At 44.8% G+C, this 26,447-nt stretch overlaps 1 protein-coding gene across 2 annotated transcripts in view; it reads left to right on the top strand.

Annotated features, from left to right (window-relative positions):
* The window catches only part of GALM (galactose mutarotase), a 116,061-nt gene that overhangs the window by 47,915 nt on the left and 41,699 nt on the right, over positions 1-26,447 (top strand). Inside the window, exons 1-2 of one of the 2 annotated variants that reach the window (XM_042933215.1) lie at positions 14,425-14,842; positions 23,666-23,820. In XM_042933215.1, coding sequence (XP_042789149.1) covers positions 14,653-14,842; positions 23,666-23,820 — 345 coding nt within the window. In that variant the 5' untranslated portion in view covers positions 14,425-14,652. Of the gene's footprint in view, positions 1-14,424; positions 14,843-23,665; positions 23,821-26,447 lie in introns of those variants that run through there. The other variant, XM_042933216.1, reaches the window with a different exon arrangement.

Genomic DNA, 26,447 nt, shown 5'->3' with positions numbered 1-26,447 from the left:
CTTAAACCTTAAGGTTTAATTTAAAATATTTTATCTTCTGGGGCACCTGGGTAGCTCAGTCGGTTAAGCATCCAACTTCGGCTCAGGTCATGATCTCAGTTCATGAGCTCAGGCCTCGTATCAGGCTCTATGCTGACAGCTCAGAGCCTGGAGACTGCTTCGGATTCTGTGTCCCCCTCTCTCTCCGCCCCTCCCCTACTCCCACTCTGTGTCTGTCTGTCTCTCTCTCTCTCTTTCAAAAATAAATAAAATTTAAAAAAATAATAAAATAAAATATTTTACCTTCCTTATAGTTCTTTTTTTTTATTTTTTATTTTTTATTTTTTATTTTTATTTTTATTTTTTTTACCTTCCTTATAGTTCTAATAAGGTACGTGCCATACTAGAGATCTGTGCACAGATGAAGAAAAGAACATTTCACAGAGAAACATTTTAGCGAGGCCCTAAAGAATGAAGAGAAAAGAAAGTTCCAGTCTGACAGAATACACACACTCAGAGGCATGAAAGATCATGGTGTGCTAGATGGGTGCGTGAGGCTGGAGAAGGGGAGATGATGTTACCAAGCAGATTGAGACCAAATCCTTTAGAGCCCTGTGTACCAGACTACGTCTCTTAAACTTTATCCTGCAGAATATAGAAGGTCTTAGAGGTTTTGAAGGCAGGGAGTGATAGGATCGTGTGGATGTTTTAGAAAGAAAAAGAGATTGGGGGCTGTAGGTAGGGAGGCTACCTGGAGACTACTTCAGAAAGGATTAGGAACCGAATAAAGAAAAGACCCCCTGAAGAGTCTGCGGTGGACCCCCAGGGCAGGGATCCAATGGAGGAAAAAGCAGAGGCTGAGGGTCCACAGAGGTAGCTGAGGGGAGGCAAAGTCTGGAAGGGAGAGGGGGGTCAGTGTTCCCAGGAGGCATTGCTAAGGGTGTAAAGGGCCACCTGTCAACGGCCGGAGGCTGCAGCTTAGGAACCAGCACAGCACGTAGCAAACAGGTGGACAAGGCAGCAGAGGAGGCAAAGGGCCCCCAGCCTGAGATGGTGGCTTTTCCTGCTGTGACAGACTCCTAAGCCGCACCCCTCCCTCTTCTCCATACACCTGCTTACCATATTAGGGAAAGAAGCCGGCAAAGGGGGAGGTTATCTGAAGTTACAGTAGTAATAGGTATGTTACAATATTAACATACCTATTAAATTAGTTAAGCAAGGAGGCCACTGAGGTGGCCCTAATTGAATGGCAGCCTCTGTAAGTGAACCAAAATCTAAGCCTATAAATGTCTCCAGGTTAGGAAACTGAAACATAAGGACGGCCAATCACAGCCAACTGGCTTTCGACTATAGCCAATCAATAATTTCTTTACTTCGCTTCCACCTGTTCTCTGGGAAAGTCTTGCTCCTAACCGCCTCCAGTTTGGGGCTGCCCATCCGAGTAGACTTTTACTCAAATAAGCTCTTGAAATTTTTAATATGCCTCAAGTCTATCTTCTAGTCCACCCAAAGCCACCCAATTATCAGCATGCTTTTTTTTAAAATTTTTTTTTAATGTTTATTTTTGAGAGAGACAGACACAGAGTGCGAGCTAGGGAGGGACAGAGAGAGGGAGACACAGAATCTGAAGCAGGCTCCAGGCTCTGCTCTACCAGCACAGAGCCCGTCACGGGGCTCAAACCAAGGAAATGCGAGATCATGACCTACGCTGAAATTGGAAGCTTAAGTGACTGAGCCACCCAGGTGCCCCACCATGCTTTAAATCAAATTAGACATTTGGCTAATCACCACCACCAACAACAACTAACCACGTAGGTAGGAGCTCCAGAGAAACCCGGAGCAATTATGGACAAAATAATCGGAAAATCCATCTTCTATGCAAGACGCAGTAGTAACACAAGTTAAATTATGCAGGTGTGGTACAGAAGCACCAAGAAAGCAGAGTCAAACATACCCACGTTGGCAGATTATATCCAGGGCTATCCATGGGTGGCATTGAATCTGGGGACATCAGCAATCTGGTCACCAGAGGTAACTCTTTGCCCCAGCTCTTTGCCCCCATCTGTGCTCATCAAATGGCCCTTGATTATTAATTCATTGTCATCAGTTCTTTCATACTAGAGACTGGTCCTGGAAAAGGAAACCCCTCCTGCCTTAAAGAAATAGAATGGGCTTAGGGCGCCTGGGTGGCTCAGTCTTGATTTCAGCTCAGGTCATAATGTCATAGTTTGTGGGTTCGAGCCCTGCATTGGACTCTGCACTGACAGTGCAGAGCCTGCTTGGGATTGCACCTCCGTGGAAGAAGCACACAGTCCAGCGGGGTGCACGTATTTCCTCCAAGCTCCCATGCCGGCCCCACAAGACAGTGCAGGGGTATTGGCCAAGCCGTTCACTCGATGATTCATCCCTGACCCTCTTCCCATCACCTGGTGCACTTCCCTCTGACCTGCTCTTAAAGTTCTGGCTGCTGTTTAAAAAAAAAAAAAATTAATGTTTATTTATTTTTGAGAGAGAGAGACAGAGCGCAAGAGAGAGACAGAGCATGAGTGGGGGAGGGGCAGAGAGAGAGGGAGACACAGAATTCAAAGCAGACTCCATCCAAGCTCTGAGCTGTAGCACAGAGCCCAACGTGGGGCTCGAACCCACAAACTATGAGATCATGACCTGAGATGAGGTTGGACGCTTAACCGACCGAGCCACCCAGGCGCCCCTCTGGCTGCCGATTTTTATATTCCTTCTCCTATTTGTTTCCCCACTGTTCCTATTGGATTTGACCTTGGCCAACTCCTAAAGCCTAGGGTGACACCTTTCATATTTAGCCTGTCTGCCTCTACACCAACCCTGTAGAGAAGAGCTGCTTTCCCAGCAGGCCTCATGCAGCCTTCCACCCATGGGACCGTCCAGGGCACACTCTTCATGTCAGAGAGACTCCGGTAATTTCTAGAACCGTTGGCTGGGCTCTGCCCTAAGGATTCAAGTCCAGCACACAAAGAAACAAACACAACAAACAAAACAGTAAAACCCCAGGAAACATTCAGCAGGAATGGTGACTTCCCAGGAAGGCTCTGAGAAAGTAAGTCGCTTCAGTAAGTCACATGTATGGGCTGAAGCTTTCCCACGGGGTGGGGCAGAGCCGCCCTATCAGCGCTGCCCTTTCCACAGCAGTAATTGTGGGGTGACTGACACCGTGTACTGTACTGCCATGACTCTAGCTCGCAACCAAGCCACCCCTGCTCCACACGTTCCCTTTTCATTACTCACCATTTTGACCTAGAGGGTGGAGCTAGGCAGGCCTTATTTGAATACCCACCATGCCTCCTCAGCCATAGTCTTCCCCAAGGCTCCATTTTCTCAACCGTGAGAATAACAAGGATTATTACCTCTCCGGCAGATAGACTCGCATGCACATCCGCCTGACACACAGCAGGCACTGCCCAGTGTTAATTCTGATTCCTTTTTCTGAATTTCTGATTCTAACCTGAGGCAGAATCTCCGGGATCCTGAAGATTGGCCTCACCTCGGGGTCCTCTGTACTCAGCTGTAATTCTTCCTTGTCCTTAGTCGGGGGAAGATTGTAACCTGAGGGCAGACTTGGGGCTCTTCCCTCAGCATGATTGGAGGAGAGGGAGACGACTCAAGGAAACCCTCGCTCATGATTCTCAAATTCCAGTGAGCATAGAATTATTTAGGGAGTTTATTAAAAATACAGATACCCAGGAGGTCCCTTCCTCAGTGACTGAGAGTCACTGAGCCACTGAGAGTCAGACCCAGGACTCTATATTTTTAATAAGGTCCCCAGAATATGCTAATGTGTACCAAAGTTTCCTCCTCCTTGACCTGGTTACTCCCTGAAGACAGAGTGGGTGGTAGGGCCCACTTGGGGGCTGTGGGATAATAAAAAAGACTTGAAAAAAAAAATACTTGGTCTTTGTCTCCAGTTCCTGGCACAAAGCTCCCTAAGCCCTTGGACTCTCTCTTAAGTGAGAAGAGTGTCTTAAGTGATGAGTGTTTTATGCTGATAAGACAATCTCTTGTGGTAGGAGGCTAGAAAGCTTCAGGGCGAGAACTGGTCACAAGAAAAATCAACCAAGTAATTAGAGGGTTAGAATTGTCAGCCCCACCCCTCGACCTCCTGGGAGGGGAGAAGGGTAGGAATTGAGTTCAATCATCAATGGCCAGAGGTTTAATCAACCATACCTACCTAGTGAAACCTTGATAAAAACCCTAAAGGGGAGGTTCACTGAGCCCCCAGGTTGGTGAACACATTCATGCACTTGGTTGATGGCACAGCAGGAAAGAACATGAAAGTTCTGCGCCAACCCCCAGCCCTCACCCCTACCCCCTAGAATTTGTCCTATGCATTTCCTCTGCTTGGTTGTTCCTGAATTATAAGGAACTTTAGAATGAACTGGTAAACTTAAGTAAAGTGTTTTCCTGAATTCTGTGGGTCATTCTAGCACATTATCAAATCTGAAGGGGGCTCGCAAAACCTCCCACATTTATAGTCAGGCTTGAAGAAGTATGGGCAGCCTGGGTACACATCTGCGACTGGTGTGTGACATGGAGGCAGTCCTATGGGTCTGAGCCCTTTGACTCATGAGATGTGACCCAAACTCTAAGTGAATGGTGTCAGAATTGAGTTGAATCGTTGGGCGCCCAATTGGTGTCATAGAATCGGTTGGTATATGTAAAAACATGACACATTAAGTGTCAGAAAAAAACCACACAGGGGCCCTGTCACATTTCATCTTCTGACTTCACCTGGCCCTTGTACAACCACACTTCTTTATAGAATGTGGTTAAGCCCAGAAAAAATGGCCAATTCTGTTGCAATTCTCTGACCTAAATTCAGCGTGAGCCTTTTGAAGGCGAGTAGAAGGGAGGCTTAAATTTTCCCTGTTCACACCTACTCTAAGGAGGGCCGAATTTCCCTCCAGGCTTCCGACCTGCCGATTGTAATCCACAACACAGACAGTGGACAATTTCCAACAGGCCAGGGAAAGGTCTCACTCTAGAACAGGGTGCGAGTCCATTTTCTGGAATCATTTTATGGACTCACTGACCACCTTGATTCTGGCTGGACACCACTTTGATGTGCCCCTTGACTTTTTGAGCCAGGCTCACATGTCTGCCAGACCCTTCCCATCTAGCTAGATTCTTTGCCCTAGTTCCTCTCGGCTATTTATCAGTCATCAAGCCTTTCCTTATGCCCCCAAATTTCTACAATCAATTCTCTCAGCCATTTCCACCAGAATATGCCCCCAGGAGTCCAGGTGAAGGCTTTGCTGATAAGCTTTCCTATCCTGGCTTCACGTGTGAGGTCTCAGCTGCACTGCTGTTCCAGTATTTGCCATTAGGATCTTTCTCCTCCCTTCCTTGCCTTGTCTTCCCTCTCCTCCCAGAGAAGCCTTACTCTTTTATCAGTCAATGCCACCCATCTTGATGTACCTCCTAGACATACCTGAAACCATTCAGAGGGCCCTCATTCTTCATCTTTTTTTTTTTTTTTTTTTTTAATATGTGGTAAATTTTGACGAGACTTCTTCTACTAAGACCCTGTTAGGACAAAGTTACCTGGTCAATGATTGCCTTGCCCACATGCAGGGAGGGAGTCATGGTCAATTTGGTAAAAGGTGGCACAAAATTGAGGGACATGACAGAGGCCCTATGTGCTAAAGTCCAAGTGGAATGAACTAGCTAAGTGCTTCTACTTGGAGCAGAGGCTCAAGTCTTCCATGAAAGAGAGCTCCCCAGGAACTAGAGGGCTATACCACAGAGCCACCATCAACTAGTGGAGAGTACCTGCCAGCTTCAAGGTCATCCCCAGGGACCTCAGCTGGGTTCTACTTGGTGTAGTGGCCCAGTCACTTGCTCCCAGGAAATTCTTCCTGTGACTACACTGGGTCAACACTGACTCCTGAAAACCCTCCCTCCAACTTTGGCTCAGAGTCCTGTTTCAAGATACAAAGAGCCCATGTAATGTGGCTGACTAACTTTGACTTCTCCACGTCTTCCAGGGGAGCCAGTTCTGGGAGGGCTAGGGGAAATCCTATGTGGCTTGAGCTCTTCCTCCGTTGAAAAACTCATCACCATCACAACAGACCACACCCTGCACCACCCACCCTCTGGACACGAACCTCTCCACGCAGAGTTATTTCAGACCTCGTCACTTTGATCCTTGGAATTTTAGCTCCACGCTCACAAAGGCACCATCATCTGGACTAATATCCCTGTCTTCTTCCAGATCCCTGGAATTCCTACGACTCCTTTGTGTTCTCACCTTGGGCAGTACCTGAAGTGTACCTGACACCTGTAGTCCCATCCTCCGTGTGTGCTCACAGCTGTCTGGCTAACACACGTCCAAACCACAGGCTCAAGATTTTCACTGTGTGCAAAGAATGGGACGCACAAAGTGACCTTTAGCAACCCTACAAGGTCCCTGGAAAATATTTATTGAAATATTATCAACTTTTAGAAAAGAATGTGCTAGACTGCTCCAATATCTTCTCCTTTATACTACATTAACAGAACCCTTAGAAAACAAGATTATACATTTCCCAACTTACCCTGAAGTCTGATATGATTAAGTGAATAACTTCTGGCCAATGTGATATAAGGGGAAGTAACGTATGGAAATTTCAGGATGTATCCTCAAAGGGGATACAAGAGGCCTGCCTCTTCTCCAACATTCCCTGTCCTCACCTCCTCTCCTCCATCCTGACACGGTGGCATACCTCCTTGGCTAAGCGGACTTCAGGCCACACCTTTCAGATAGTGAAGCAACAAGCTGTAGGGAACTTACGTGCCAGATGACCACATTGAGCAGAACTGCCATACTAACCCCAGACCACCTGTTGAGAGAAGCAATCCACCAAGGCCTTGAGCATCCCTGAACACCCCTTTTGAGGATGCTAAGAATCCAAGGCCCTGACCACTCTTTAGGCAACCATTTCTTGGGGTTGAGTTTCCAGTGAGCAGATTCATCTTCTCCCAGACAAAGAGCAGGCTTGCTTACCACTCACTATAAAAGTGGTAGATCCCAGTTGTAATGCAAACCCACTGTATGTGTCATGCCCAGCTTGGTTCCTCCTTGTAACCTCCATGGGTCTTGGAGGGCATAGGGAACCAGCACCAGCAGGATACACATGCTGCTTGCTATGCGGTGAGTGGTGAAATCCTTTGTCTCAGACCCAGGAATCTGTGTCTTCTGTCAGCCTCCATGAAACAGTAATTTATCAATTTGCAAGTAGGGTACGATCCCAGATCCTGACATCCCTACCTCTGGACTGTTTTTAGGGGAAAAAATCAACTTGTATCTCTCTTGAGCCACTGTTATTTTGGATCTCTGTTATAGGCAGCCAAACCTAATTCTAACAAATCAAAGAGTAACTTTTCAAAGTTCTGATTTGGCAAAACAAAAAAAGTGCTTATTACATCTTTTGAGAAATTTATCTTTCAAGCTGAGCCAAATGTGATCATGGAAAAGCAAGAAATTATAAAAATAAGAAGTATATGTTACTTGGGACCTCTCGAACAAGTGTCATAGAAGAATGAAGATCACACTATGACTGGTTAGCAGATACTGAAGGCAGTAAACCAAAGGTTACTTAATCAGGTTGGCAAATTCACAAGAGCAAATTCTCCACATTTATTCGAGCAAGATAATTTGTAGATGTTTTAGGTGCTTGAATGTTACTTTCTGCCAAGAATTATATTCAGCCATGCTTTTTTGATGTAAGATTCCATATTATGAGGAATGGAGTCCAGATGAACTCGGAGAGCAATTCCCTGATCCGCCTTGTTCTCAGACAAGGCAGGGGTGAATCTGCTTCAGGCTAGGCTGAATTCGAGTTAACATTCTTTCTCGAATGTTGGCAGCTCTTGTCCTTTGAAAAACAGCAGGGTAATTGAAGATGTTGAGAAAGGTTCAAGCAAGCTTGCGTCACTACCACATTAGTTAGGAGACCGAGGCCGACAAAGATAAAACAAGAATAGAAGCAAGGATGTGGCAACACCTGCTACCGAGCGACTGACAGAATGCTGAAAGCCCTTTGTGAGACGCAGGTACTTTGATGTGTCAAATATTCTAAATGCTTGAACTCTCTACAAGAATTCCCAGTGCATTTATTTCTTATTTTTGATTTCTAACACATTCACAATTCTCTAATGAAATTACCCATTACTCTTTTTGGTGGGCAAATCTTGTTTTAGCCTGGTCAGCATCCATTCTCACTTTGGGAATAGCATCTAGATTGTCCCTTGGATAATCACCCCTCCCCACGCCCCAGTCCATAGTGTTGTGTGAGGCTGACTCAACCACACCAAGCACCAGGCAATTGGTTCAGAAGGCACAGGACTGGGTGAGACTCAACACTGGGACTTTTGTTGATACTGTTGGGAATGTGAAGCTTGCTTTGTCTTGAGACTGCTATTGTAAGATAATGTAAGTCTGGAGGTGCTAGAAATCATAGGTAGAAAGAACAGTCTGAAAATAGGGCAAACACAGTGGAAAACCGAACAAGAGGAAGAGAAAAACCAAGTTCTGTTGACGTAGTTTTAGCCCAGATCCAGCCATGCCTGAAGGGAGATTCATCCACAGGCTTTTCACTATGTTAGCCAATAATTTCCCTTTATTGCCTAAGCCAAATTTGAGCTGATTTATAACTTGTGGAATTAAAAGAGTTCTGACTCTTGAAAGTATTGTTGTCACAAGGGACAACTAGAAGTGTTTATCCAGTCTATATAAAACCAAGGAATGTGCTCAGGCCAGTTGTGGCTTTAGAATTTCTATAAATAGGTGCCACAATCGAGCCAAAGGGAATGTATGAGGGACTTGTTTTGAAGGTGCTTTACATGAAATTGATTAAACATCTATTATTCATATCAAAAGGGGGGAAGGGCAGAGAAAAGAGATCCTCCCCCAAGCCACTCCCTTGGCAATAACATTCACTCAAACTAAGGAAAGATCAGTCAATAGGGTTTCCAGAGCACTACGGGGGTCTAATACATATCTGGCTATCAATGCTTACCTGAGGCAGGATGATACAGTGGAAAGTGCTGTGGATTAAAATCCTAGCTCTATAACCCCCCAGGCTAAATGACCCTGGACTAATGACTTAAATTCAGGGAGATCTAGTTTACTTTGCAAGGTTTATTATTTGATGTAAATGACATATTTGCATCCTTCTGCACTGCTTTTTTCTTCCTTAACATTATAATTATGACATTTATGCCTGAGGACCTATGGAGTATCTAGTGCATTTATTTTCCTGTTACGTCACATTGCATTACATGCGTATACCAAAATTGTTTTATCCATGTTTCAATTGATGGACTCTAGGTTGATTCCAAATTTTGACTCTTACACATAATACTGCTATAAATATTTTTACGTCCATATGCAAAACATCATCCAGGGTATATTCCAAGAAATGGAGTTGCTGGGTCATGGGCTGTTTCTGAGTTTTGTGCAAACAGACTTGATTACATATTGACAAGTTGTCCTCCAAAGTGGTTTTTAGCAATTGAGACTTCTACCAGCTGTGTATGAGAGATGCTTCCCATCCTTTCCAGCATTCAAACACTCAATCAACAGATATTTTTTAGCAATCCACTGCTCTGTTCTAGCTACTAGAATATAGCAGTGAAAGTTCTCACTCTCGTGGAGCTTCCATTTTCTTGGCAGAAGACATAATAACAAATCAACAAATGACAACGTAATAGATCTGGAGGTGATGGGTGCCTCGTTTCCAGAGTGTATGGCTGCCAAGGATTAGTTCTTCTCCTTGGACCCTTCTGTACTTACAGTAAGTGAACGCAATGCCGTCTTGAGCCCATTGTGACCTAATTCCAGAAACTAATTTTTTAAACTTGTAATTACCATAAAAATTAGGAGATGAGCATTTTGCCCTGGCATAATGTGTTCAAATTTGTAGGCTGCTTTGGACTCCAGGTTCCCCATTGACCATAATACCAGGCAGCATATAAGGAAGTGGTTAAATGCTCCTATCTCTGCAGTCAAACTGCCCAGGATCAAATCTTGATTTCCTGACTTACTAACCATGTGACCTTGAACAAGTTGCTTAACCTTGGTAAGTCTCAGTTTCTGTATCAGATAATGGTGCCTGACTCATAGGAGTGCTTATCGTGGTGCCCAGTTCATTCTTAGCACTTTATATTTACTAGTAATAATTAATAATAATTGGATGGGCCATTCATGTGATATTATTTCCATTTTATAGTTGAGGAAACTGAAGTTCAGAGTGGTTGAACAAATTGCCTGACCAGTAAGTTCTGATGACTTTCGGACCCAGGTTTTCTGATATCAGAGCCAATTCTCCACTACAGCATCGTAAATATGAATGTATCATGTATTCATTCAACAGTTATTTACTGAGCATCTAAAATTGCCAGTTCCTGTGCTTGCTTCTAGGAAATTCTAAAATAATCCCAGTATGACTGAACATCTCTGGGCAACCCTTAAATTACAACTACTTCGAGGCCGATCCCAGTGCTTTGTTTCACCCAGCATTGACTGGTAATGAACTCTGGAGATTTTATTGCAGGTTTTACGGAAGACAGAGATGAGCATTATATCATATTAAGCTGTAAGCTCCTTGAAGGCAAGGATCATGTTTTACTTATCAATGTACAGCCAGCGCTTAGCACAGTGCCTGGCACATACTCCTCAAATATTTGACCAATGAGCACGTCATACAGCAAAATTTAATCCGTCTTTCTCAACAGCTTCTCATCTGCACCCATAATGCCTTCCCCAGCAGCTGCTCCAAAATTAATGATGAAATCGACTTGACCTGAACTATGAAGAATTCTGCCTCTTGTCAACTTGAAGAGGTTCTTCCAGGTTTCCCTGGCTCCCAGATTTCTTCTGAAACCTAGTGTTGTTTCCGTCACAAAAAATTTGTGAGTCAAAATATGGAGTTTGGGAGCCAAACGTTAAGTAAACAATAACAACAAAATGTGCTCCTGGGCAGATAATGAACCATCTAAGATATTGCATAGTTGAGCACCCAATGAAGCAAATTGACAATAAATGCCATCCGAGTTCAGAGCAATGAGAAAGAGAACAGGAAGATGGTAACTTATCAACAGAAGAGAATCTATTCTGGGTCTCCTTATAGACAAACTGTGAGATATCATGAGTTGGTTTTATTATTACAGCTCAGAGAGTTAGGCATCTTGTCAACAGCTTAAAGCTTTGGAGCCGTCTCCATGGGCCCCAGATCTGACAGATCCCAGGAATAGTACACATGCAGTGTCTTTGTAGAATGAGAAGGTGGAGTCCAGGGTCTAAGGGCTCAGATCTCCTCATTCCTGGCTCCCCACGCACTCAGCTTTGGGGACTAACTTCCAGTAGAGAAGAGAAACTGACCTCATTTTTTACCTGTCTACCCTGAGTCCTCAGGTTGAAAGAAAAGGTACCCACTTTAAGCAACTCCTCTTTTTGGTTTGTTGGTTTTGGTTTTGTTTTGTTTATTTATCTGGAGAGAGACAGAGAGAGTGTGAGCAGGGAAGGTGCAGAGAGAGGGGGAGAATCCCAAGCCAGATCCCTGCTGTCAGCGCCGAGCAGAGCCACAAGACTGTGAGATCATGACCCTCGCGGAAGAGTCAGACACTTAGGCAGCTGAGCCACCCAGGCGCCGCTTTAAGTAACGTCTCTTGACATCAATGTCACAATTCCTTCTCTCTTTACCTCATGACCTCACCCCCAGTTCTCATCCCCAAAATAAAAAGAAATACTTCCTCAAATTTGAGGATGTTTCATTTTCAAAGGCACTACCTGGCTTCTGACCCAATCCAACCTTGGAGATGGAGAATATTTCCTTCCCTTTAGGGTGCTTCTTCCTCCGTTCTTTTTAAGTGCACAAATATTCCTTTATATATATTACCTTATTTTTTTAAGTAGGCTCCACACCCAACGTGGGGCTTGAACTCACAACCCTGACATCAAGAGCTGCATGCTCTACTGACAGAGCCAGCCAGGTGCCCCAAGTGCACAAATATTCCTTTAGAGCATCACTGTGGGACTCGGAGAATAGGATATTTTGGTAAGAAAAGTCAAGGTTCAAGCCCGACGGCTGACCTAGCACAAGGTAGTCCTATTTACGACAATATGTTCAGCCCTTAAAAGTGAAAGGGAAATGAAATGAAATGTACTCCTTACATCTTTGAGACACATCATGGTATGTTTCATTTTCCACCAAGCCTAGCTACAACATCTCCCCTAGTGACACTTGGCTTTGGCCGTTCAAATGCATTCATCTCTTTCTGTGACAACATGAGCTTGGCAGAACATTGAGAACTGGAGGCTGAGAAAAGAAAATGCCGTCTTCCTGCCCACAGAAGAAGAGGTTCTGAGACATCCGTGCTAACACAGCATTGCCGAAAGGGCTTGTATATGAATCAGCCGCAAATGTTAGGTGGGTTGATGAGGATTGCAGAGTTTATGAGAATTTCTGATGAAGCAGCACGCAAGAGTGCTATCGGTTATTGTGTGAGTGTGGCGCAGGCTGTAATTTGACTTGTTTGGGTCTTTTTGTTATCATGTGTGACGCCTCACTAAAGCCTGTTTGTTGCAAGCTCTCTTTTTCCTTTGCTACCACAGTTCCCCTGCTTCATGAATGAGAATTGAGGTTTGTGGCAAGAATGCTAAGTATTCCTTCAAACGACAGACAGAAAGGGCTGAGAGGCAGTTATGTTTTATTCGCATCTGATTCCAGGAACACAATCCCAGTTCTCCTAATTTCCTAATCAGAGATGCATTTTGGCACCCACCACAGTCCAGTTGGAACCCCTCTGAAGTACCTAGAAACCGAACCAAAAGCAGTGTCAAGCCCAGAGGAGTATGAAGGCCATCAAGTAAAACACTTCCGGCTTCCAGCATCCTCTCTCTTCCTGGGCCCAGTACTGTCTAGAGTTGACACATTTCGCAAAGAAGTACACAGGCTCCTATATTTCATCTGGCAATCCTATTAAGGCCTTTAGGAGCTCTATCTTAGTCTTATGCCATCAGAGTCTATTTGGAGGAAAAAAAAATCTAAGATTAGTCACCCAACAGTTGAGCAGTACTTCTCAAAGTCTGGTCCCAGGTAATCTGCATTAGAATCACCCAGGAAACCTGTGAAAAAGACAGATTCCTGAGTCTTGCCCTAGACTCACAGAATCTGAAATTCCAGGGATGGGCCTGGAAATATATATTCTTGAAAAATCTCACAAAATTCTGAGGCACTCGAAAGGATGACAGTTATTAAATGGTCTGCTTGCCTTTTCCTCTCCCATCGGTACCTACTTATAACCTTTTTCTGCTTGTGGAAAGGAAATAATAAAAGTATAGTACGTGACATTTAGGGGGACCTCAATAAATACTCCCTTAATCCCTTTTTTAAAAAAAATTATGTTTATGTATTTTTGAGAGAGAGGGAGAGACAGAGCGTGAGTGGGGAGGGGCAGAGAGAGAGGGAGACACAGAATCCAAAGCAGGCTCCAGGCTCTGAGCTGTCAGCACAGAGCCCAGACCGGGACGGAACCCACCAACAGTGAGATCATGACCTCAGCTGGTCAGACACTTAACAGACTGAGCCACCCAGGCACCACCGCCCCTTAATCCCTTTTTTTGTTTTTAATTTTTTTTTTAATGTTTACTTATTTTTGAGACAGAGAGAGACAGAGCACGAATGGGGGAGGGTCAGAGAGAGAGGGAGACACAGAATCTGAAACAGGCTCCAGGCTCTGAGCAGTCAGCACAGAGCCCAAACCGGGACCGGAACCCACCAACAGCGAGATCGTGACCTGAGCCCAAGTCGGACGCTTAACCGACTGAGCCACCCAGGCCCTCCCCCCCCCCCCCCCCCAATCCCTTTTTAAAGGAACTCTGGACTTCAGGAACGAGATGGGGGTATGTCCTCAAGACCCTTCCCCAGTCCCCTGAGGAAAAGAAAGTCAGAGGCTGCCTCTGAGCACCTCCGTGTAACTACACCTGACCCTGTCCAGGCTGCTACTCCAGGCCACCAGCCAGGAAAGCCTCTGGGCAGTGGCTCCAGCACAAACATGTCTAGAATTTTCACTGTGTGGGACAAATATAATGAATCCAGTGTGCAGAGACGCCTTTCTCTAAATCATCTCTGTATTTCTTTCTCCTCTGGATCCGAGTTAACTTAAAACCAGAATCTCCCCCAACATTCATCTTTCTCTAACTCTGCGCTCTGCATCTTCCAGCATTTTATCTGAAAGTCAGCCACCAAAGTTAACGAACTGCTAGCTCACTGCCTGTTGAGAACCGGGAGCCGGAGAAACCCCCCCACCCCGCCCGCCCCCGCAATCCTGCAGATTCAGCATTTGGGTTTAGGAAAACTACAGGCCCCAAAATGCAATTTCACTTTCCAAAGACTACCACTCCCAACATGCAATGCAGCCAGAGTTAGCAAAGGAAAACCCCGTTTGGAAATTTTGCCTTCCTGTGGCCCTCAGGCAAAGGAAAGGTTTAGAAAGTCGCCAGAAGGTATTTTTTTGCAGGAGCGGTCACTCCCCAAATCCAGGCAAGGAAGGGGAGGAGTCTGGGCCGTGTCCCGCCCTTCTCCAGTAAACTTCTCCGGCTCCAGGTTTGGAGGCAGAGTCGGAAGGGCTGGGAGTAGCTGCACGCCCCACGCTTTCCCCATGGTTTCGGTGACTAGAGCCGTGTTCGGAGACCTGCCCTCAGGGGCAGGGACAGTGGAGAAGTTCCAGCTGCAGTCAGACGTGCTGAAAGTGGACATCATCTCCTGGGGCTGCACCATTACGGCCCTGGAGGTCAAAGACAGGCAGGGCAGGGCGTCAGATGTGGTGCTCGGCTTTGCAGAGTTGGAAGGTGGGTTGAATGCTGTCCCGGGCTGCGGGCGGGCCCCGGGTCCCCAGCCCTCCCGCATATGCCCCCGAGGTGGCCAGGATCCAGGGCGAGTACCCGAGCTCGTCACCCTCATCACCGCGAGGAGTGCTTACAACCGGCAGACCCACTGTGTTTCCATCCTGTGTTCGGAAAAAGACACATGAATGGAAACAGCTGTAGGACTTGGTCTCTGGTTGTCCATTCAGGCTTTGCCTTAATTTAGAATAGTTAAGGGTCTGGGGCTCCCGGGTGGCTCAGTCGGTTAAGCCTCTGACTTCGGCTCAGGTCATGATGTAGAGTTTCGTGAGTTCATAGCTCAGAGCCTGGAGCCTGTTTCGGATTCTCTCTCTCTCTCTCTCTCTCTCTCTCTCTCTCTGCCTCTGTCTAAAATAATTAAACATTAAAAAAAAATAGTTCAGGGTAAGATAAAACCCCAGCAACCCTGGAGCGATCTTTGAACTGCCAGGTATGCAGGGCAGGAGAGGAAAAAGCTGGCTAGAGGGGGTGTGGCTCCAGGTCTTGCCTTGTGTTCTTTCTGTAGGACAATCTAAGACCTGTCTCCTCTACCTCTCTCCTTCATCAGATTCTCCTTGAGCCCTGGTTGTCTGAGAAATGCTCCTCGACATGGCTCAGTGGGTACAGACGGCTTAGCCACCCGGTCTGGTGTAAGCGCCCAGCTCGGGCTGGCTGCTCGGGAACCAACCAAGCAGAAGACCAACTCATGGTCTAGCAGTGAGGTCTCCCAAGTAGGACCAACTTTTATTTTATGGGGTTCCATGGGCAATTAGGATCATGAATTAATCCATGCATCCACAAGCTGTTCATTCAGTCAACTCACTCAGCGAGACAGACAAGGTCCTCACCCTCATGGAGCTTGCACTTTAGCTGGGGGGTTAGACATTAGCCAGATAGTCGCATTAAAAAAAAAATTACAGTTGCAGTTTGATCTCAGCAAAGGAAAGGGTCTGCAGTGCCATCTTGGCCCTACTGTGTAGCTAGACAGGAGGTGAGGTCTGAAATAAAGGTGGCAAAAGGAAACTGCTTGAAAATGAGTACGCTTTGCTCCGTGGTAGGGGCGTGGGCACAGCCTGCTAGAGAAGAGGTTTGAGGTTTTCCTTTAGGTGTGTGTTTCTTCTATCTGTTTGGTTCTTTAGATACATAACATGGCTCATGGTTAGAAGTTAACAGAAAACTGAGTATTGGTTTTCTTTGGTGGGGGTTCAGATCTTCAGTCACAAGGCAAGAGTTGACAAGTGACAAAAGAGGATTCTTTAGAATGATTTTGCTGAGTCACCTCTCTCTCTGTGAGTACCATAACTATTTTCCAGGCTGACACAGAATCACAAAGAGATTACTTGGCTGGTGCAAAATTGCCCAGTGGCGTCGAAGAATTGGACCTACGTCCTAGAATATCAGAGCCAGCAAAGCTTTGGAGACGCTAAGCTGTCAGCCTCTGCTTTTATCGCCTCATTTCCATCTCTGCCTTATCATATGGCCCTCCCTCTGCACCTCTACACACACACACACACACACACACACACACACACACACAATGACTGCTCTCGCTCCTTATCAGTGTTCGTTTAGATGTAAGGGTCACATAGAGTTTAAAATACAAAGTGTCTTTGTGGAATTCTTATGAAATGTGTGCCCTGAGGGCATGACCGCTGGGAAGCACCAGTGTCTTGTCTTTTCTTGTTTCTTTTTTTCTTTTTAGTTAGTTAACATCCAGTGCAATATTGGTTTCAGGAGCAGAATTCAGCGATTCATCACTTATATACAACCTCTACTGCTCATCACAAGTGCCCTCCTTAGTACCCATCACCCATCTAGCCCATTCCCCACCCACCTCCCCTCTATCAACCCTGTTTATTCTCAATCCTTAAAAGTCTCTTATGGTTTGTTTCCCTCTCTTCTCTTCTCCCCCTTCCCATGTGTCATCTGTTTTGTTTCTTAAATCCACTTGAGTGAAACCGTATGGTATTTGTCTTTCTCTGACTTACTTCACTTAGCATAATACACTCTGGTTCCACCCATGTTGTCGCAAATGGCAAGATTTCATTTTTTTGATGGCTGAGTAATGTTCCACTGTGTATATAGACCACATCTTCATCCGCTCATCAGATGGACATTGGGGCTCTCTCCATAGTTTGGCTATTGTTGACAGTGCTGCTATAAACATTGGGGTGCATGTGCCCCTTCGAATCTGTATTTCTGTATCCTTTGGGTAAATACCTAATAGTGCCATAGCACTGGTGTCTTATTAGGCATGGAAGTGTTGATTTTGTGAGGGCATTAATACGGTGGAGTTGTCTCTATAAGTCCGTGCCTCTTGGGGCAGTCTGGATGAGGAAAGTATTATCCCCCAATGTTCTTAAAAGGGAGAAAAAGAAATCGATCTCCTTGGATTGTAGTGATCTAACGTGTGCTTTATTGCCCTCCATCTTAGTAACATCTCTTGAGAATGTTAAATAGCATTTTCTTATTAGCATACATCACAGACTTCACATAATGCCAGGTTGAATCAAAGCATCCAAAATATTCTAGGTGCTCATTCCTAGGCTATAATTTAGATGATTGAATTATTTATTCTAGAAGGAAAGTGAGTTATTTTCAGAAGAGGAGAAGTTGGAAAAAAGCCCTTGGAATATCAAGTAACACTTTCTAATATGTGCAGCCATCATCATGGCTCCTGGAAGCGGCTCCTTTGTTCCTTTTCTACACGCCTGTCTTTCAGTTTTTTCGTAGATTCTTTCTACAAAGATAGATATTGCTAAAGATAAAAGAAGACTTCATGTATGTCATAACGGGGAGCATTCTTGTCTCAGTCAGAATAGTGTGAAATGGGGCTCTGCTACAGTTTTGATCAGTTCTTGTGTATTAAAACCCATGTTAAGAAATTGGCGACATTGGGGCGCCCGGTTGACTCACTTGGGGGAGCGTGCAACTCTTGATCTTGGGGTTGTTTGAACCCCATGTTGAGTGTAGAAATTACTTTTAAAAAAATAAAATCTTAAAAAAAAAAAAAAGGGAATTGACAGCAGCGATTGCCTTCAAGAGAGGCTCTGCATAGCCAGGGTGCAGGGGTAAGAAGGAGACTTTATTTTCACTGTCTATTCTTTTCAAATATCTGAATGTGTAAGTATTATGTAAACAAAACTGAGGTGAATCATTTAAAGCTACAAGACATGACAGAATAAGGGGTTATCTTGACATTACTATGCCCCAGAATATTTTAAACCACAGGGAGGAGCTAAGCATGTATAATTCCATGAAACATGGTCCTTTTTAACTGCCAGGTTAGATGTGAACAATCTCCAGTTTCCCAGATAGATTATATAAACTGCTTGGATCATGGCCATGAACGGAGGTCAGACTGGTTCAGTTTTTCCCTGGGAAAATGAGAGCTCTCTTCTGTAGAATTCTAAAGAGGTAAATCATACGATCTTTTAGTTACAGCCTAGAGAAGTCATTAATGCCTCCTATGAATTGTTCTGCCATTTTTTGTACCTAAAATATTTAAAAATGCGTTTCCTCTTCATGCCTCACCTACAGTCATTATAACTTCTTTCAAAATCTGTGATGAGACTATTTGCCTATAAGCCACAGGTTTAAACAACCTACCCACACAACCAGTGCACTCTTGCCCTTCATTTTCCCTCCAGTTACCACCAAACACCCGGCTCTTACGGCCATGGGAGTCACTATGGAAAAAATAGAAAAAATAGACCTAGTGCTTTTAGAAAACCCTGGCCAATAGCGGGTGGAGGAAAAGGGACCGGTTCAGAGACCGCGGTGTAGGCTTGCAGATGCCTGAGTGCCCTTGTAGGAGTACTGGGGATTCCTGGTTTCAATCTCTGCTTTCTCCCTTAAAGTTATTTAACTTTCCAGACATGTTTCTTCACCTTAACTAATGGAGACTAAATGTGCTGCCGCCTGTGATGGTGTCTGACTGTAGCGAGCAATCCGTCATTTTTATCGCCTTTCTTTCCCTTGCCCCCAAATGTCTTCCTTCACACTACTTGAGTGTTTTACCTCGCTTGATTAATACTGCAAAAAAGGGCATCAAGATCCATGTGGACAGCCAGCAGCTATTTGAAAATATTTAAAATATTGGGGACAAATTAAAAAAAATTTTTTTTTAAAGGAGGATGTTCATTCGGTTAAGCAGCCCACTTGGGCTCAGGTCATGATCTCACGGTTCGTGGGTTCAAGCCCCACGTCGGGCTCTATGCTGACAGCTCAGAGCCTGGAGCCTGCTTCGGATTCTGTGTCTCCCTCTCTCTCTGCTCCTCCCCTGCTCGCGCTCTATCTCTCTGTCTCTGTCTCTCTCTCTCTCTCAAAAATAAATATTTAAAAGAAATTTTTTTTTAATATTGGGGGCAATTAAAGTTCTTGTCAATTAAAGTAATGTTTGCTTTCCTCCGAAAACAGGTTGTAGAAGCTTAGATTGGAAATAGTAGGTACTTTCATTTCACGCTTTTAGGGCACTCTGGCTGAAGTTTGGGCGGTACGAGGTGGATAGCATAGCTGGGGTCCGTGGGACGTTAGAGGAGTGGAAAAGTCCATAAGGCTGGTTAAGGATTTATTAATATACTCTGGCCAGTCCTTTGCTCAAGAAAAGGGACAGACTTTTCCTCTACCCTATACCCCCCCATCAGCAATTGAAAAAAAAAAATCATCATTCATGGCTTGACCTAGAAACTTTTCCCTTTTTTATGGAAAACAGTATTTTCTGCATTTGAAAACAAGCGTTTTAGTCATGTCCTATTCAGAATTTGGGGAATGTCACTTCTTGTAATTCTGATTTGATATGAAAGCTTAGTAACTTATGAAGATATTAGTATCTTTGCAACAAATAACATGCATTTGTTCCGAAGCATTTTTCAGAGACAGTTGAGAGCAGCGGTTTCTGGTGTTAAAAACTCTTCATCTAAACCAAGGACTGGCAGGTACTGCTTCTCTCCGTGGGCTGTTTACTGTTGCCAGAAAGCCATCTCTTCTGAGGGAATTCTTGTAAGCCCAGGAACCAGCAGCTTTGCTGTTGGAGTTGTCACTGTCTCCACAGCCGAGCATGTGGCTGGCAGAGTGGGGACTCCGTGTACGTTTGTTGAATGGATCAGAGTAGGAATCAAAAGTAGACACAACCAAATAATTTTTAAACAAAAATTCTGCTTTTCTTCACATGTTTTAGCTCCTGAAAAGCAGATGAATGGTCCACACTGTACCTCATCGAGGAAATACAAATTAAAACAATAGTGAGGCCCTATCAGAATGGCCAAAATCCAGGACACTGACATCACCAAATGCTGATGAGGAAGCGGAGCAACAGGAACTCTCATTCACTGCTGGCGGGAGTGCAAGATGGTGCCGCCACTTTGGGAGACAGTTTGATTGCTTCTTACAAAACCAAACATATTCTGACCGTTTGATCAAGTGGTCATGCTTCTTGGTAGTTACTCAAAGGAGTTAAAAACTTATGTCCACACAAAACCTGCACACACAGCTGTGTTTCTCACAGCTTTGTTCATAATTACTAAAACAACCAACCAAGTTGTCCTTTGGTAGGGAAAAGGACAAATGAACTGTGGTACCTCCAGGCAATGGAATATTACTCAGTGCTAAAAAGAAATGAGCCATCAAGCCATGAAAAGACAGGGAGGAACCTAAAATGCATACTACTCAGTGAAGAAAGCCCATCGGAAAGGGCTACAAAGTATACAAAGCCGACTATGACATTCTGAAAAAGGCACATTTATGGGGACAGTAAAAAGATCTGTGGTTGCCAGGGGCTGAGGGGATGGGAGGGATGAATAGGCAGAGCAGAGAAGATTTTTAGGGCAGTAAAAAAATGATATTATAATGATGGATACATATCATTATTCATTTGTCCAAACCCTCAGAATGTGCACCAAGAGTGAACCTTCCTGTTGAACTGTGGACTTTCGGTGATAATGATATGTCAATGTGAGTTCATCAGTTATTAGAAATGTGTCTCGGGGCGCCTGGGTGGCTCATTCGGTTGAGCGACTGACTTTGGCTCAGGTCATGATCTTATGGTTCGTGGGTTCAAGCCCCATGTCGGGCTCTGTGCTGACAGCTCAGAGCCTGGAGCCTGCCTCGGATTCTGTGTCTCCCCCCTCTCTCTGTGCCTTTGCTGCTCATTCTCTGTCTCTCTCTGTCTTCCCAAAATAAATAAACATTACCAAAAAAAAATTTTTTTAAAGAAATGTGTCTCTCAGATGGTGGGGGGTGGTATCGATAATGGGAGAGGCTATGCATGTGTTAGGATAGAGGGTATCTGGGAAATCTGTACCTTCTGCTTAATTTTACTGTAAACCTAAAACTGATCTAAAAAATAAAGTCTACTAAAAATGAAACAAGAGGCTCCTGGTTGGCTCAGCTGGTAAAGCGTGTGACTCTTGATCTCGGGGTTGTAAGTTCAAGACCCCTGTAAGGTGTAGAGATTACTTAAAAATAAAATCTTTAAAAAATAAAAATAAAACAAAAGTAGATGAAGCAAAACCAAAGAAGGTTGTTTGGCCCTTTGGAACTCCTTTTGGTTACCTGGTATAAGGAGTTTTAAAGCTGTAGCTTCAGACAGGAGGGAGGGGAGGGAGGGGGAAGCAGGTAGAGAGGTCAGCCTGGCCTATTCGAAGAGATGGTAGTAAGCACAATTCACCAGAAAGCCTTGTGCTTTTCAAATAATGTGATGCTTAAGAACAAGAACCCACAGGGCTCCTGGGTGGCTCAGTCGGTTAAGAGTCTGACTCTTGGTTTCATTCTTTCTCCACGGATCTGTGTGTCACGTCTGTCACATATCGGTCTTCATAGGTACAGGACCTGTCTGGGTTTGTCTCTTTTGTTCCATTGGTCTGTTCATCTTTCTGGGCCAGCACCACACTGCCTTAACTTAGTGAGTCTTAGGATCTTATAAGGCAAATCACTCATCTTGTTTTCTTCAAAATTTTATAACTATGTTGGCCCTTTGCTTTTTCACAGCAAGGTTAGAATTATCTTGTCTAGTTACACACACACACACACACACACACACACACACACACACAAAAACCCTGCCTTGGGGCACCTGGGTGACTCAGTTGGTTAAGCGCCCAACTTTTGGCTCAGGTCATGATCTCAGAGTCCATGAGTTCGAGCCCTGCGTCAGGCTCTGTGCTGACAGCTCAGAGCCTGGGGCCTGCTTTGGATTCTGTGTCTCCCTCTCTCTCTGCTCCTCTCTCACTCTCTCTCTCTCTCAAAGGTAAATAAATATTAAGAACAAAAACTTAGGAGCCAGACTATGTTCAAATCCAGGTTCTTTTGATAACGATCTGTGTGTTTGGGGCAAGTTTCTCAACTTTTCTGTCCTCAGTTTCCACATCTGTAAAATGAGGGTAATAATGGTGTCTACCTCATAGAAGTATCCTGAAGATGAAATGAGTTAGATGTAGAGTAGTTAGAAAGTGGCTGTCTTAGGAAGAATGTGGTGTGAGATGTTATGATAGTCCGTGGGTAGGACTCTGAGGACCTACAGGTTAGCAAGGGAGTGAACCAGGAAAGACCTGGAAGAGAATGATTAATATTTCACTCATGCCCAGCCAGTTGAGTAACGGGAGCCTGGGTGAATGCTTAAGAGTCTATATCCTGAGAGCCCTTCCAGGCATGGTAGAAATAGTTCATAGGCTCGAATTGCATATTCTCGTATCAACACAGATGGGATGGATGCAAAGAACCATAAGAAAGGGGGATAGAATTCCGAGGGTGAATTCTGAGTGAAAAACAAATGGGAGGTTTTTTTGCTTTCTTTAAACTTTTTTAAAAAGTTGGCCTAGAAAAGAGCAGATTACAAAGCAGCATGTATACTAAGACTCCATTTTTATAAAGAGAAGAAGAAAAGCACATATATCCATAAAAGATGGCGATATATACATAAGAATATTAACAGTAGTTCTCTCTAGTGACGAGACTGGGATGATTTAAATTTCTTTGTGTTTTGGGGTGGCTGGGTGGCTCAGTTGGTCAAGTGTCCAACTTTTGACTTCAGGTCATGATCTCACAGGTTGTGGGTTCAGGCCTCGCATCGGGCTCTGTGCTGGCAGCATGGAACCAGCTTGAGATAATCTCTCTCTGTCCCACTCCTCCTTGCAGTCTCTCTCTCTCTCTCTCTCAAAATAAATAAGTAAACATTAAAAAAAATTTTTTTTAATTTCTTTGTGCTTTATAAAGTTCTTTCAAAATGTTTGTAAGGAGCATGCATTACTTTTGGAAGGGGACAGTTTGTGTGTAAAGCCAGCCATTTTTCTGTGTTTCCCTGAGGGCTTGGATATGCCTAAATTATTACTACTTTCAGGTTCTCTCAGAAGAAAGTGAGGGGTGGGGGGAGTACCTGGGTGGCTCAGTCGTTAAGCATCTGACCTCTGCTCAGGTCATGATCTCACGGTTCATGAGTTCAAGTCCCACATTGGGTGAGCATGAGCCCTGCTTGGATCAAGCCCTACTTCTCTCTCTCTGCCTCTCCTGGGATTCTCTTTTTCTGTCTGCCCCTTGCTTACTTGTGTGCTCTAGGAAGGAAGGAAGGAAGGAAGGAAGGAAGGAAGGAAGGAAGGAAGGAAGGAAGGAAGGAAAGAAAAAGAAAGAAAGAAGAGAGAAAGAAAGAAAGAAAGAAAGAAAGAAAGAAAGAAAGAAAGAAAGAAAGAAAAGAAAAAAAGAATGAATAGAGTGGTGGGCAGCACCGTGAGCCTCACCTTTGGTTTGAAGTTTTAAAAAACACTTTCATCCCATGTCCCTCATCCCATGTCCCTGCAGGGTACCTCCAAAAGCAGCCCTACTTTGGAGCAGTGGTTGGCAGGGTGGCCAACCGAATTGCCAAAGGAACATTCACGGTGGACGGGAAGGAGTATAAGCTGGCCGTTAACAATGGGCCCAACAGTCTGCATGGAGGAGTCAGGGGCTTTGATAAGGTGAGTCAGGGGCATGGACGCAGTCCTCACCTGGCAACTTCACAAGCCCCTTCAAACATACCTTCTATTTGCCAGGCTCGACCCTCGGCCCTACAGCAAATGGGTGATACGGGAAAGAGGCTGGTCCAGTGATCGAGGGCAGTCAAGGCACTGGCCCCGTTCCAGGACCCGTCCTTCTGTAGCTCATCTGACCGGAACAGGCAGGGGTCCCTGAGTGAAAGGGCGGCAGCCCTTGACCTGGGAAAGAGGGAGAATGACTTTCTCACAGCGTCTGGATCAGGAAGTCCAGTTGACGTTAGGCACAACAGAAAAGTGGCTTAAACATAATACCTACCTTACTGTACTTACTGTACAAGGCATTTTGCACCTATTCTCTCCCATGCTTTCTAGAACCCTGTATTCTCACCAAATGAGAAATCTGAGGCTATGAAAGGCCATATAACTCCTGAGTTGGGCTGCCTGACCCGAAGCCCTCATTTCCAGACCAAACCCGCTGGTGTCCTCCACAGCTGCTGTAGGTGCCCCCAGGCCAACACACACCCCTGAGACTGTCGCTCAACCCCCTCCCTGGGCAGTGTGGCGCCACATCCAGGCCTACCCTTCCACCGAAGTGCCTCACGCCTCAAAATTACCTCAGATTCTCCCCAGTTACCTCTTTCCACACTAAGAGTCTTATTCCCTAAGTGAACCCCTGGAAAAATAAGGCTGGGAAAGCAAATTGGTCAAACACCTTCTCCCTGAGGTAGAAATGCCTGGCCTGCTTCCTGGCTGTGTGGGAGTCTGCGGATTACCCCCCAGTGACTCTCTAACTAGTCTAATTTCAGGGAGGTAATTTTGGTAGCTAACTCTCCTGTAAATTATACCACCCAGTTTATTTCCCAGGGAAGAGCCAGAAAACACAGGAACGTGTATGGCAGTTAAAGGTCACAGTTTCTCCTTTTCTGCCTCTTACTGCCACCTGTCCCACTGAAGGAAGTTGGTTACTGTCTTTCCCCTGTTTCACCAATTTCCTGTTTGTGGCCTAGAACCACATTGCCTCATCTGTTCCCCTTTCCTCCATGATTGAACCACTCACATCAGGAAGGCATGAAGGCAAGAGAGAGCCTCTGTCCTGCAATACTAGGGCAGAGGGTCTCTGGAATGTGCCAGGTACAAGGCATATGGAGCTTCCTCCAGAGGAAGTTGGGCCCAGCTCTGTTCTAACAGGGATCTTCAGAGGAGCCTCAGAACAGCACCTGTTCCAGCTTGTTCCTGTCCCTTCTATTTCACTGTAGTATTTTCTGTGGGGTTGCTTAACATGTGTGCCCCATGAGAACATAGCAAGATAGTGAGTACACATATCCTTCAGTGCACTGGGCCTACTGAGCCCCTTCGGTGAAGTGGGGAACATAATATGGTGGGCGTTCCTGAGACTCCAGTAGAGTGAGGGAGCCAGACCCTTACATGAATAGCTGTTATAGGCAACAAGCCCCATAATATGGATGCCAGTGGTGCGCTAAAGGATCTGGGTGTGGACAAACACATAGTAACTGGGGAGGCAGGATTTGAATCACCCTTGAAGAAAGAATAGCATTTCGTTTGGTAAGTAGATACTGGAGATAATGGCTGTGTTGATGCCGAAGCCCAGACAGAGGTAGGGAAAGACGTGGAATGTTATCGTGGAGATACTGAAAGCCTTTGAGCTGTAAGCTTTCATACAGTAACATGAACAGTATGAGAGGAGCTTTGTTTCAGGTTGTAGTTCATCTCAGCAATTACTGAATAGTTGTTGGCTTATAGGTAAGTCTTCTTGTACTTATTTCAACACATTTTTTAAATTTTTTACTTATTTTTAATTTTTTTTTAACGTTTATTTATTATTAAGAGACAGACACACAGAGCATGAGCAGGGGAGGGGCTGAGAGATGGAGAGACACAGAATCTGAAGCAGGCTCCAGGCTCTGAGCTGTCAGCACAGAGCCCGACGCAGGGCTCGAACTCACAAACCGCGAGATCATGACCTGAGCTGAAGTCAGACGCTTAACTGACTGAGCCACCCCGGTGCCCCAACACATTTTTTTTTAAAGGTGAAATTTGACGGGTGCCTGGGTGGCTCAGTCAGTCAAGTGTCCAACTTGGCTCAGGTCATGGTTCATATGTTCGAGCCCCACATAGGGCTCCTTGCTGTCAGTGCAGAGCCTGCTTCGGATCCTCTGTCCTCCTCTCTCTCTGCCCCTCTCCCACTCATACTCGCTCTCTCTCTCTCTTTCAAAAAATAAACATTTTTTTTAAAAAAAGATGAAATTTGAGTAACCTAACAGGATTAGAAATGGTATATAAGTAGGCCTAAATATGCAAACATGGAAATTTTCAGGAAATGTGGAAACCTCAGGCTCTGGGATATTCTCCCATGAATAGGAATTTTATTTTCCACAGAATTATACTCATCTGATAATACTGGTTTCCACGAAAAAAACTTTCCACTGTGTTCTTTCTCTGAAGGACAAAAACTAGGTAGCAAATTAAGAACATTTTATTTCAAATATTTTATTCCTACAATTTTCCATTTGGGGGATTCTTTTTTCTTTTTTGAATCATGCATATAACCAGCTTTATGTTATAAGTGTCTTGAAAGTTCAACATTTCTG

The sequence above is a fragment of the Panthera leo genome, chromosome A3, assembly GCF_018350215.1.
Source record: "Panthera leo isolate Ple1 chromosome A3, P.leo_Ple1_pat1.1, whole genome shotgun sequence".
Lineage (NCBI taxonomy): Eukaryota > Metazoa > Chordata > Mammalia > Carnivora > Felidae > Panthera > Panthera leo.
Note: the sequence above shows the minus strand (reverse complement) of the source record. Positions and strands in the feature narration are given on the sequence as shown.